At 53.4% G+C, this 13,940-nt stretch overlaps 1 protein-coding gene across 2 annotated transcripts in view; it reads left to right on the forward strand.

Annotated features, from left to right (window-relative positions):
• DUSP3 (dual specificity phosphatase 3) overlaps positions 1-11,930 on the forward strand; it is a 12,077-nt gene extending 147 nt beyond the window's left edge. The window contains exons 1-4 of one of the 2 annotated variants that reach the window (XR_014793107.1): positions 1-220; positions 3,128-3,354; positions 8,062-10,046; positions 10,082-11,930. The exon at positions 1-220 is cut by the window's left edge and continues 147 nt beyond it. Coding sequence is in view for 1 of the 2 variants with exons in the window: in XM_084863654.1 (XP_084719780.1) it covers positions 96-220; positions 3,128-3,354; positions 8,062-8,267 (558 nt within the window). In the remaining variant the exon portion in view is untranslated. Of the gene's footprint in view, positions 221-3,127; positions 3,355-8,061 lie in introns of both variants that reach the window. The other variant, XM_084863654.1, reaches the window with a different exon arrangement.
• Positions 11,931-13,940: the final 2,010 nt, after the last annotated feature.

A 13,940-nucleotide genomic window follows, 5' to 3' on the forward strand; every position in this document is an offset into this window, starting at 1 on the left:
AGGGGCGGGCCCGGGCTCGGGAGCTCCCGCCCCGCTGACCAGGCCGCTCTCCCCTCGCCGGTTGCCGCCCCGGCGTGCAGGGCCCGGACGCCGCCATGTCGGGCCCGTTCGAGCTCTCGGTGCAAGATCTCAACGACCTGCTGTCGGACGGCAGCGGCTGCTACAGCCTCCCGAGCCAGCCCTGCAACGAGGTCACCCCGCGGGTCTACGTCGGCAACGCGTGAGTCGCCGCTCCGAGCCCCAGCCCCGCGGGGCCCTCCCCGGAGCGCATCGCCCGCCCGGGGGCTGGGGAGGGGGCGGCGGCGGCTGCGGGTTTGGGGGGAACGGGGCGGGGTTGCCCCTTCCGAGCAGCCGCCGGGGCTGGGCCGGGGCTGGGCATGGGCTGGGCGTGGGCTGGAGTCGCCGCCCACCCCCACGCGGGGGGCGGAGGGGCTGGTCCCCGCCCCGGCCCCGCGTGGTCCTGCCCTTCCGGGGGCGCGCGGAGCCTGGCGGGGGCCGCCCGCCGGGCACTCGGCCTTGGGTGGGGTCGGGCTCCCGGGTTCGCTAACAGGTGGCCGCGGGCGCCCGGCCGGCCGGACCCAGGCCGGCGCGTCATGTGACAGCTGCCTGGTTCTGCAGTGAGGTCACCGCGGAATGTCTGCCTTCGCTGCCATGGCAACGGGCTGACATCACAATCCGGGCGTGGACCATTTCCCAGCTGAGCCAGACCAGACCTGGGAATGGAAATACTCTACATGAGGGGGCCATCCAGAGAGCTGGGCCAGGGTTTTTCCTCGCTCTCCTTCTCCCACCTTCCAGATAGGGTTTGATGTACATGGATTCTAGAATGATCCAAGGATAAACCCTATAAGGACTTGAGCCATCCCTTAGAAAAGGCTTACCACCTTCTCACGACCAGGAAATGCATTATTTATCACTTGCGAGTTCTTACATTGATTTTGTCATGTTCTGCTAGCCATATTCCTAGTAAGAAATCCTCAGCAGCAGGAGAGACCAGTGTTAACCGTTCTGAGAGGGGCTGGTAAAGACCAGACTGCCAAGCCTGCAGAGTGTTGGGAGGCTCAGGCTGACTTTCCAAAGACCCTGAGGACCCAGTTACCAATGCCCTCAGGAACCATGGGCCCGGGGACTGCATTTAAAAACCCAGAACTACCCTCCTCTGTTTTACACACACAACACACAACACACACACACACACACACACACACACACGGAACAGAGTGTCAACCGAGCAAGTGGTGGAGGGAGTGTGCGGACAGGGTCAGTGTCTTTCTCATGTCAGTATCCTCTGGGTCCTGGACTAGGACTTGATGCCAAGACCTGCCACAGAAATGGGGTCATCTTGGAGCTTGAAGGGGTCCCTAAGGCAGGTCCCAGCCTCATTCATTGCATCGCTCACTTACTATATTGAGTACCTATGTGTCAGGCAGTGTACAATGCTTGTTCATAGTAGTGACAGTAATAATCATGGTCAATTTATTGACTGTTGAATTAGCATTAGGGAAAGGAGATGAATGATAGTGACTCTTCAAAGTTATTTTGTTTGTAATGAGCCACTGCTTTGCCATGGCCATGAAGTGCCGTGAGTAGGGATAGATCAAACAGAACCCTAGACCCAGGGTCACAGCCGAAGGCTTTAGTGATTGCAAAGCTCTGAGCATGACCGTCTCTCAGCCATCCAAGCAGCAAGCGGCCTTGGCACCCTCGGAGACCTGGATCTCTTGGGCAGTCAGTCTGGCACGTTCAGTTGTCACCACTTCCCAACTGGAAACTGAGATTGTGACCGTCTAGCCGTAGCCAGAGTGGCTAGTGCTGACGGCCGCTGTAGGAAACACATTCCTTGCCCTCTGAGCAGATCTGACCTTGACTTAGCCAGGGGCGGGCCGGGCGCATGGCAGAGAGGATTGACTGAGCACCTAGCGTTCCCACACCCGTCGGGAGCCCCTTTACAAAGCCAGGCTCCTGATCAGGGCTCCGAGGGCAGAGAGGGCCTGGGTGAGCCACGTTTTCCGGGCGTCGGCATTTGCAGTGATGTGGGCGTGAGAGGCAGCGTGAGGGGGAAGACGGAGCAGCTGGTGTCCGGGGAAAGGAGGTCTCTTCCCGGCCCCGCTGCTCAGCAGCCCACGTGAGCACGTGCTCACCCTTCTGCTGTCCTGCCAGGCCGGAGTGTACGCTCTGTCCTTCCTTCTCACAGGCTGTGACAGGCAGCCCAGATCCTGTAGGGCACGGCGTTCGAATGGGGATGTTGTTGTGAGATGGAATAAAGGAGCCCTTTGACTATTCAGATCACGTGGGTTGTCACCCCCGTAAGTCCTGCTGGGGCCATGGCTCCCAGTGTTTACTCACCCAGGAAAGATTCAGCAACGGGGCTGGTGGACTGTGGCAGGAAGGACCCCTGTGGGGGGTGGGAGGAGGCTGCCATCCAAGGGAGGAGGCAGCCCAGGATATGCTGAGTTCCTTCTTCTTCATTCTTCTTCTTTATTCAGCAGCTGCTCGGTGCCAGGTGTCATCGCAGGAGCTGGGCATACAGACCTGTGCATACAGACCTCCGTCACAGAGCTCCCTGCCTGGGCATTAAACAAATGAGCATAGTCAAGTGTTAGAATAGGAGCACCGATTCAGTGTCTGGCTCTGTCTGTAGAATAGAATTCACAAATCCCAGGGGTCCGGTGCCGTTCATCATCCCCATTTTACAGACAGGGAAACCGAGTCACAGAAAGGTTCAGGGACTTGCTCAGTGTTGCCTGGCTGGTAAGTGGCAGGGCTGGATTCAGACTCAGGCAGTCTGGCCCCAGAGCCCATTCTTAGCCATGTGGCTCTATCACCACCACCACCCTATAGGGTGGTACTGCCGAGCGTGGTGAAAAACGAGAGGGTGCACGTCCATGGAGAGGGCATTCTCGGCAGAACAGCTCCGGCAGGAACCAGTCCATCTGGGGCAGCTGCCGGTAATGAGATACAGCGGGGGTGAGGGACGAGGAGCCCCAGGTGAGGGGAGCTCTGGCAAGACCAGGGCACAGAGGGTTTCTTGCTTACCAAGAGGCTTAGTTAGCATGGTCTCCATCTTCCTCCCCCTGGGACTGCCCGTCGGTCCGGTAAGCATCCCCTGTTGCTGTCCCCTGTCCAGGTCTGTGGCTCAGGACATCCCAAAGCTGCAGAAACTGGGCATCACCCACGTCCTGAATGCTGCGGAGGGCAGGTCCTTCATGCACGTCAACACCAACGCCAACTTCTACAAGGACTCGGGCATCACCTACCTGGGCATCAAGGCCAACGACACGCAGGAGTTCAACCTGAGCGTCTACTTCGAGAGGGCGGCGGACTTCATCGACCAGGCCTTGGCTCAGAATAACGGTAAGGAACCTGCTTACACACACACACACACACACACACACACACCCGGAAACAATGGGGGGCAGCTTTTTAAAAAAAATTTAAATTTATCTTTATTGTTTGAAAGTATTACAGATGCCCCTTATTTTCCCTCCAAAGGGAGGCGGCATTGACTGGACTTCTTCAAATCCATTGTTTTCTGTATCCTGCGATGAATGACTGAGAGCGTTAAGTCTGTCAAGTGGGCCCACGTGACACAAGATGTACAAACCTTTCACACCGTGGCAGCCTCGGGGCCCTTGTGTTTGCTTTGACTTAGGCAGAGGGTTCATTGCCAGCACTGCTCCCCTCTCCCCCCAGTTCAAAGAGCTCCAGCCGGCACTCCAGGCTGGTTGATTCAGAAGCTCCACGGTGGCATCCCTCTCTCTGCCACCCTCAGTGTGGGGCACTCCCCTGAGGGCCTCAAGATGCCGCGGCCTTCTGGAGATCACTTCCCAACAGGACAAAACGCAGCCGAAGACGCAGCAGCCCTCTCTTCCTCATGTTTCTCTCATTTAAAAAAATATATTTTTTAAATTGATTTCAGAGAGGAAGGGAGAGGGAGAGATGGAAACATCCATGATGAGAGGGAATTATTGATCGGCTGCCTCCGGCACGCCCCCCACTGGGGATCGAGTCCACCACCTGGCCAGGTGCCCTGACCGGGAATTGAACCGTGACCTCCTGGTTCATAGGTCGATGCTCAGCCACGGAGCCACACCAGCCAGGTTCTCTCATTTTTTAAGAGCAAATAAAACATTCCCCAGACATCCTCCAGTGCGATTTCCCTCACGTCTCACTGGCTAGAGCTGGGTGATGTGAGTGCCTGCCACGGGGAATGGGCAGCAGTGATTGGCTTAGGCAGGGGGTCAGCACCGATCTTCAGGTCAGATTTTGAACGCGCCCTGCAGCTCCCAGACGTAAGGTAAGACCGAGGCAGACCTGCTGAGGCGCTGGCAGCTGGGCAGGGCATGCCCGGGAGAAACCCTAGAAGGCCAGGGCAGCTATCTGCTGAGTGGGCTGGGCCGCTGCCCTTTCTGCTTTCAGCTGTTTCTCTCAGCAGCTGTTTTTACCTTCACGCTGCCTCCAGCCTCGTCCTTCCTCCTCACCCCAAAACTACCCAGGGAAGTGACCCCCACTGAGGTGTGATCGGCCCTGTCCCCCCGATGCTAGCCTGCCCCTGCTACACGGATCCTTCTTGTGCCAGCGGCTTCCCCGCTGAGATGATTGCCAGTGAACAGAGTTCACTAGACGCTGGTTATGTCACGTTCAGTGCCCAGGAGGAAGTTGGGCTCCCGGGGAATCGGCAGACTTTACATCAGGCCTGTCATGGTCCCGCCTGGGTCACCCCCTCCACTCCAGCTGCTCCGAGCTCCTGTGTGGATGAGAACGAGGGTCCCAGTGAAGGGGAGGGATGTTGCTCTTGTGCATTGGTTGGGCACCCACTCAGGGAACTTGGAGTTCTCTGACTTTGTTTCCTCTTTTCATTCTGCTAGGAACACACCCTGCCTTTTGTGGCCACCTGCCTTAGCTCACATGGCCTAGCTCAGAAGTCAGCAAACTCATTAGTCCACAGAGCCAAATATCAACAGTACAACAATCGAAATTTCTTTTGAGAGCCAATTTTTTTAAACTTAAACTTCTAACGCCACTTCTTCAAAATAGACTCGCCCAGGTCATGGTATTTTTTTAATATATATTTTTATTAATTTTTTACAGAGAGGAAGGGAGAAGGATAGAGTCAGAAACATTGATGAGAGAGAAACATCCATCAGCTGCCTCCTGCACGCCCCGCCCCCCCCCCCCCCCCGGGGGATGTGCCCACAACCAAGGTACATGCCCTTGACTGGAACCGAACCTGGGACCCTTTAGTCTGCAGGCCGACGCTCTATCCACTGAGCCAAACTAGTCAGAGCCAGGCTGTGGTATTTTGTGGAAGAGCCACACTCAATGGGCCAAAGAGCCGCATGTGGCTCGCGAGCCGCAGTTTGCCGACCACAGGCCTAGGTCATCAGTCTGGAGAGTCCTCCCTGCCTCTCCTGACGCTGTCCTCTGCCAAACCCCACTGTGAGCTTTAGCGCTGGGCCTGTGTCCTCTCCTCCAGGACACTGGGCCTACCATGTCGTGTGTCTGTCTCCGCAGCACCTGACGTAGCCTTGGGCACATAGCAGGGACACTGTAAGTGACTCCTGAATAAGGGACCAAAGTGAATTCCGTGGGCCTAATGCCCAGGGTCAGTGCTTCTGAGATTGGCCATGGCCAAGTGAGTCAACAGAAACCCGCTGTCCTCCCATAGTGCACAGGGCTCAGGGGAGATGGCCAGGGGTGCTCAGGAGGGAGCAGTCCCTTGCGGCCCCTATGATCAAGGGAGGCTTCCCTGAGGAGGTGGCGTTTGGATGGGGCCTGGAAGGATGGGCTTTGAACCCTCCTCTTCCTCACTGGCCCTGGGAGCCCTGGCTGTGCTAAGTGTTCCCGGTGTGAGGCAGCTGTTCTGCAACTGGTCCCATGAGCAGGGCCGGGCAGGGACAGCCCCACTCGGAGGACTTGGGGTACGCTGGAAAGCAGAGGACTCCCCCTCCTGCTTTGGGAGGCATTGGGAGCTGTGTTTTGGGGGACAGGGTGCTAGGAAGAGAAGAGGGAGAGGAGGAGATAACCATGCTGCAAGACATTGTGGGCCAGATGCTGCAAGGCATTGTGGGCCATTTGGGGAGCCGTGACATGGTGTGCTTGATTTTTTTGTCTTGGTTTGTTTCTGCATTTGAGAGTTGGGTTCCTTTTATTTTTTAACGGCTTTGTTGAGGTATAACTGACATCGAATAAACTGCACACGGTGTCATTTGGCAAGTTTTGACAACTGTATACACTGTGAAACCGTCACCACAGCCCAGATAGGAGCATATCCGTCACCCCCACATTTCCCCTGTCTCCCGGGACCGCTTCCTTCCGCCCTCTGTCCCCTCCATTCCTGCGCAACTGCTGGTCTGCTTTCCATCACTGGACACCAGTACGTCCAGTAGATTTTTATATAAACGGAACTACACAGCATGCATGCCTTTCTGGTCTGGCCTCCTTCACTCGGCATAGGTACTTTGTGTCTCATCCATGTTGTTGCATGAATAATAGTCCTTCCTTTTATTTTCTTAAAAATATGTTTTATTGATTTTTTTATTTTTTACAGAGAAGAAGGGAGAGGGATAGAGAGTTAGAAACATCAAAGAGAGAGAAACATAGATCAGGCAACCTCCTGCACACCCCCTACTGGGGATGTGCCCACAACCGAGGTACATGCCCATGATGGGAATCGAACCTGGGACCTTTCAGTCCACAGGCCGATGCTCTATCCACTGAGCTAACCTGGTCTCGGCTAGTCCATGCTTTTTAATGCTGAGTGGTATTTGGTCATACAGCTGTACCACAATTTGTTTATCCATTCACCTGTTGATGGACATTCAGGTTGTTTCCCTGTTTTGCTTTGGACTGAAACACAAGGTTCATGACGGAGAAGTGGCCGTGTCACAAGTATGTAAATCGGTGCACTGCACCCCCCCCCCCATGTACCAACCCCCCGATCAAGAGATAATAACCAGCTCCCCAGAAAGTGTCCAGCCTTAAATCCCTCTGCTCCTAACTTTTTATCACTATCCAGCTTCTAACGGCATACATCAGCCAGGCTGCTCTCCTAGTCTGTGGTATTATGCACCTCCTATTGGTGTATCTCATCTAGGTGGTTTCTGATAACCTCATCAAGGAGGTCAAACATGTGGCTTGCCGGCTGCGAGACTGACGTGCTTGGGGGATTGTACATTCTTTTTTTCTTTTCTTTTTTTTTTTTATTGATTTTTTTTACAGAGAGGAAGAGAGAGGGATAGAGAGTTAGAAACATCGATGAGAGAGAATCATTGATCAGCTGCCTCTTGCACACCCCCTACTGGGGATGTGCCTGCAACCAAGGTACATGCCCTTGACTGGAATCGAACCCGGGACCTTTCAGTCCACAGGCTGACACTCTATCCCAGGGGTCCTCAAACTTTTTAAAGTGGGGGCCAGATCACGGTCCCTCAGAGAGCTGGAGGGCCGGACTATATGAACTACTAATTCCTACTGTAACACCTCGGCTGCGCTCACTGCCCAAAAAACCTGGCGGGCCGGATCAGACTCCTCTGCGGGCCGCATGTGGCCCGCGGGCCGTAGTTTGAAGACCCCTGCAGTCTATCCACTGAGCCAAACCAGTTTCGGCAGGATTGTGCATTCTTGTTCTTTATCCATCCTGCCATGGATGAGCCTTGGGGAGCCCCCGCCCGGGGACTGTTGTGAATGGTGCTGTCTCTCAGCGTTCCGGTGCACGTCTCTCGGTGAACGTGGGTGCACATTCCTGGTGGGTGTGGGTCTGGGGCGGAATTGCTGGGCCATCGGGGAGGCATGGGTCCAGCTTGAGTAGATACTGCTTCTCAGTTTCCCACAGGGATGTGCCAACTAGCACCCCCGCCCCAGCTGCACGCCAGCGTCCTGGCTGCTCTGCATCCACACGGACGCTTTGTGTTCTCTGTCTTTCTCATGTGAGCTGTTCTGGTGTGTCCAGAAGGGCCTCCTTGCCTCGTACTTGTCATTCGCAGCTGCTGGAAGAATTTTAACTGGAGTCATGGTGCGATTGGGTGGCCCCAGCTCACCGTGTCCCCCCGTTTCTTGCAGGCCGTGTGCTGGTCCACTGCCGCGAGGGGTACAGCCGCTCCCCAACTCTCGTTATCGCGTACCTCATGATGCGCCAGAAGATGGACGTCAAGTCTGCCCTGAGCATCGTGAGACAGAACCGTGAGATCGGCCCCAATGACGGGTTCCTGGCCCAGCTCTGCCAGCTCAATGACAGACTAGTCAAGGAGGGGAAGCTCAAACTCTAGGGCACCCCCACGGCCTCTTCCCTGGAGCCCTGGTGGAGGCGTCCCTAGCTGCCACGTTTAGGAAACACAATGTACCCTGCTCCCAGCACCACCAGGCACTTGCCCACAAATCTGTTCCAACACAGCCCCGGGCCTCTTTCCCCCTGGGAACACATAAAGAAGCTTGCTAAGGGACAGTCTTGCTCCCTGGTGTGTCCTGTGCCTGCTCCATGGTGTCCTCTCCTGGAGGTGGGGTCGCGGAGGGGGAAGACCTGTGACATGCATGCTTCTGGGTGAGCCAGGGCAGGTCTGTGGACGTGTGAGAGCTGAGACACTCACAGGGGCCCTCCTGACCGCCCCGACTCCTTACCCCTGGGCCCTGTGCTGAGTGGGGACTGTAGCACCTCCAGCCTTGTAAAGGAACTATGCAAACTCGGGCCCCCCTCCCCCCCATGTGTCTCCCCCTGGCTCCTGCTTGTAGGCAGAGGCACTCCGTGAAGTGTGAGGCTGGCGTGGGGGAGCCGTCCATTGTGAGTGGAGAAATTCCCACGGAGAGACCACATTTGAACCGTTCCCTTCAGATTAAAGATGCCTAGACAGACAAAGAGGCCCTCAGGCGGGCAAACGGTCTCCCCCGGAGGCCTCTCCTGAATCAGCAGTTTCTAAAATGTGAACCCTTGGGAGGCCGGAGGTCCGAACCCGCGGGGGCATTGCCCTGGGACTGCGCTCGGTTACCTGGCTTGTTAGGAGAGCCGTGCCTTGGGCACAGTTTATTTTTCTTTTTTAGAAAACAGGGTGTTGAAGTCCAGCCTATTTAAAAACCCCACCATTTGGAGAATTACAAGGGTTTTGTCCTGAATTATAGTGCTGGCGAGCCCAAGCCACTCGTGCTAGCTGCTTTTGTCTCGGCTGCTATTCCAAGAACAGGAGGAGGAAGTTGGCCAATTACAGAGTGTGTGTGTGTGTATGGGTGTGTGTGTATGGGGGTGTGTGTATGGGTGTGTGTGGGTGTGTGTATGGGTGTGTGTATGGGTGTGTGTGTATGGGTGTGTGTGTATGGGGGTGTGTGTATGGGTGTGTGTGGGTGTGTGTATGGGTGTGTGTATGGGTGTGTGTGTGTGTGTATGGGGGGTTGTGTCTCAGAAACACAGCCAAAGGATGGACGAACACAGAGATGAACGGCTCCAGGCTCACACCCTGCCCACTGTCAGGTCGTTCTGGCTCTCTGGTGCCAGAAAAGATCCTGGGCACTTCGGAGCAAAAATGGCTCAGGCCAGGCAGAAATGCCGCGTGACGGAGCGGCCAAATGGAGCCTTTATTGGTGGTAGAGCGAGCGAGCAAGCAAGCAAGCAAGCAAGCAAAAACAACTTTTTTTAGGAGTGCACTAGCTCACACATGTGTGCGCCCATTTGTCAGAACACAGGGTTTTCTCTTCAGCAGCCTCGTTAGAACTTCGCATGATTGTGTCATGGAGAGTGACACCGTGCTGTACACAGGTCCCCAAACAGCCACGCCCCCAACACCCAGCACCAGGTGTCTGTTAGAAGTCTGTGGAATTAAACTTGTTTATTTTATTTTTTTTGAGCACCAAATATACGTAGGGCATTGTTCTGGTGGGTGTATTGAGCTCCCAGAATCCTGAATGTGTGGTAGGATCACTTGCAAAGACTTGCAAAGGGGTCTTGCCGGACGTGAACTATCAGGGACTTCTGTGGAATGTTTAAAGTTGTTTTTAAGTTTAAGTCCAGGCAGGGTTAACGCGGGGAGGTGTGGAATGTGCCTTTCTCAGTCGACGCGGGGGTGTGTGGAATGTGCCTTTCTCAGTCGACCAGGAGCTCGCTCTCTGCCAGGACAGGGAGAAGCAGGCAGTGCCTTTGGAACTCCCTCGCAGGCGGCAAGGTCTCTATCTCGGCAGGGACAGCACTGCGCAGCCTGACCAGCAGGGGCAGCACTGCGCAGCCTGGACTGCGCTCTTCTCTGTGCCCACAGCAGCCCCGAGCAAACCAGGATCTTATTCAGATGCTGGCTGCCCAGATAGAGCCACCCAAGTGAAATGGCCATCATCGAAACTCTGTACCTCAGTTTTCAGATAACCCTCCCACTCAAATCTAACTCGATCCTCACAATAACCCTCGGTGGTGGATCTTCGCGTGTTGTTGTTCCCTTATGAGAAAAAGGAGCCGGGGTTCACGGTGATTAAGGACATGACGCCCTACATTGCCCAGTGTAAGGAAGAATGGACACCATATTTCAGGTCTGCTGCTTCCTGAAAACTGAATTCTTTCTCTCCTACGACACTCCTCCTCAATAAATGAGTCCTCTCTTCCCCGCCCCCTACAGGCCGTGTCCAGGTGTGTAGCCCCTGCCCTTGACCCAGCCCATGTGTGCAAGGGCCAGTTAGCTTTGTGGACAGAGCACAACGATTCGAGCTGTGGTGCCAAGGGAGACCTAGAGGAGGGCGAGACAAGGTTGGCACAAAGCCATCCGGGCTCCAGGAACAGGAAGCACAGGATTGGATTCGAAAGTGTGACTTCTTCAGGACACATGTAGCATCCCTAAGTCCGAGCTTCCTGCTCCACTCCTGGGAGAGGCTCAGGATGTGGGGCCCAGGCTCCCCTCCCACACCAGGCCGTGGTCGCCCCACAGGACAGCCACGGCCACGCAGGCGCTCTGGAAGGCCTGTCTGCGGGGCGCTGAGGGGAAACGGTCAGTGGGAGAATCACTGCCTTTATGTTGGGACTACTTTTATGCTGATAACTTGGATTTCTTGATAGTTTTTAGTCTCAGAATCCCCATATTTACGTCATAAGATTTAGCTCCTAGTTCTTTGAGGAAGTCACATCAAATTCTATCGTGTAAGAATCAACACGTGCCCAGCGCTGAGGGGAAGCTGTTCCTGGACAGCTTCACCCCTGGGAAGCGATGGGATAGGAACTCAGGGTGCCCTCACTCCCTCCCCTGACCCGATCCTTTTCTTCGACTAGCAGACCCCCACATTAGAGCCCCAAGGGTCTCCTCTCTCTAAAGCCGTGCGCATGCCGCAGGCGGGTCTGTCTCCCTGCCTCTCTGACTCACCCGGAGAGCGTCAGTCAGCACCTACAGAACACGGGGGGTCCTCTAGAAGGCCTCCGCGGTCCCTTTGGCTCTGACACTAGGGTTTGCTGAGAATCCCCACTTGGCATTGACCACCACCAGGAAGTTAGAGGGTGTGTCATGAGACGGTGACCGGCAGGTGGCGCTGCGCCCCACCCCGGGGTGATGGACGGTTCGAAAATGAACGTTGGTGCCTTTTGTGTCACAAGTTAATGTAATAGATGCTAATGTTTTAGTCAGAATAAGCACTGATCTTATAACAAAGATATAAGCTTTTCTCGCAGGAGATTTCCTGTCATAAAACCGGTGTCATGTATCACTGAAGAGCCAACAGCAATGGTCCTTCCGTCTCAAGATGTTATTCCGATTGGCTCAGAGGCTGTCTCCGGCGGAGAGAGCAGGTTGGCAGCAAGCCGCCCTTCCCTCCTGTCAGCTTTCCGGGTAATCTGATTGTGAAAGTGTGAATTTTCTGGACAGGAAAGGGGAAGGTACTGTTTGTTTTTTAAAAGGAGTTTAATGTCTGTTATATCATAAATCAGTGTTAAAATACTAATACTGTAACCAAAATAAATGTCTTATATTACCAAGAAATGGTCTCGTTTTTGGTCCCTATCACAGTCGGTTGCTTTAAGCTACCATTTATGTTTGCTTTTTCTAACTTTCAAAAAGAATCACCTAAAAATCGGCCCTCCTGAGCTCGTTATAGGTTCCACACTGATGATGATTAGACAGTAGGTTTTTTTTTTTAAAAAAATATATATATATTTTATTGATTTTTTACAAAGAGGAAGGGAGAGAGAGAGAGTTAGAAACATCGATGAGAATCATTGATCAGCTGCTTCTTGCACGCTGACCGGAATCGAACCCGGGACCCTTCGGTCCGCGGGCCGACGCTCCATCCACTGAGCCACACCGGCTTCGGCCAGGCAGTGTTTGATGAGCATCCTTCCAGGACCAGAAATGTCCTGTGTGAGCGAGTCTTTACTTATTTCATTTAAAATCTTCAGATTTATTGATGTATAATAGACTGGCATATTCTTGAGTGCGAGGGCCCACCCCTAATGAGGGAGGGAAGGTTTATGGTTCTAAGGAAGCAGGGGTTGGGGTGACAGTCTCGAGGTGGCCTCACGTGAAGATGACTGGGTGGCATTTTAGGGCTTGTTATCCTGCAAAGGGCCAGTCCCAAGACACATCCCCAACCCCAGACGCTCTAAGTTCCACCATTAGCATGCTCCCCCTACCATAAGCACCAAAATGGAAAACAAAATAAAATCCATTTCCCCCTCTGAATAAACAACTCGGAGTTGGGTGCCTTTATCCCCAAAGTCTGGACAGCAAAAGAGCCTCTTAGCCTTCACTGAGAGGCACGTAGGCTAACGCACTATTTGTCAGACCGCTGTGGCAACACGATCTTTATATTTTGACACTAAATCTTGAGGCAGAGCACTAAGATGTAACACTGGTCAAGGTGTGTGTTTTTTTTTAATGTATAATTTTTGAAATATGTTAAGTAATACATAGTAATAAATTCAAACAATACAAAAGGCTTATAAATGAAAACTGAATCTCCTACCCCAAACCTGCAATCCTTCTCAGAGGAAGCCACTATTAAGTATATCCTAGAAAAATTGTTCCTCACAAGTGCATGTACATTTACAATTACCTCAAAATTAGAAGTTTATTTTGAAAAATTCCCTTGTGCAGGATGTTCACAAGGATAGGGGAGCGTTGGATATAACCTAACCTACCCACAACAGAAGTCAGCTAAGCTGGGACCGGTTTGGCTCAGTGGATGGAGCATCGGCCTGCGGACTGAAGGGTCCCAGGTTCGATTCCGGTCAAGGGCATGTACCTTGGTTGCGGGCACATCCCCAGTGGGGGGTGTGCAAGAGGCAGCTGGTCGATGTTTCTCTCTCATTGACGTTTCTAACTCTCTGTCCCTCTCAATTCCTTTCTGTGTAAAATCAATAAAATATATTATATATATATATAAAAAAAAAAAGAAGTCAGCTAAAACCCTAGGGGTCTGCCTCCCGCAGCGTTGTCTAGCTCTGAACGACAAGCTTGCGGGTAAATATAAAGTTGGACTGATGTTAAGTAAAAAAAAGCAGATGGTGCCCTGGCCAGTGTGGCTCAGTTGGTTGGAGCATTGTCCCGTCTACTGAAAAGCTGCAGGTTCGATCCCCAGCAGGGCACATAGGGAAGGCAACCAATCGACGTTCTCTCTCACACTGACATTCCTCTCTCTCCCCCGGCCCTCCCTCTCTCCCTTCCAATCTCTATACAAATAAACGGAAAGAATATCCTCAGTGAGAACCAACAGAAACAAAAACCAAAAAAGGAAGCATATCCTGGGGTGAGGATTTAACACAAACAAACAGCAGATGGCATCATAGCCGGGTTGTCTTGGAACCAGTCTGTGGAAAGCATGGCACTCCATTGGCAGAGAATACATCAAACGTTTGGAGATAATTTAGAGATTCAAGTCCACTGGCTTCTTCAATCTCTCTCTCTCCCCCCACCCCTCAACATTAGTTTCAAATACAATAATGAAATAAAATCGCGCCGAAACCGGATTGGCTCAAAATGGATAGAGCGTCG

This window comes from Pipistrellus hanaki, assembly GCF_964339955.1.
Source record: "Pipistrellus hanaki genome assembly, chromosome: 16".
Lineage (NCBI taxonomy): Eukaryota > Metazoa > Chordata > Mammalia > Chiroptera > Vespertilionidae > Pipistrellus > Pipistrellus hanaki.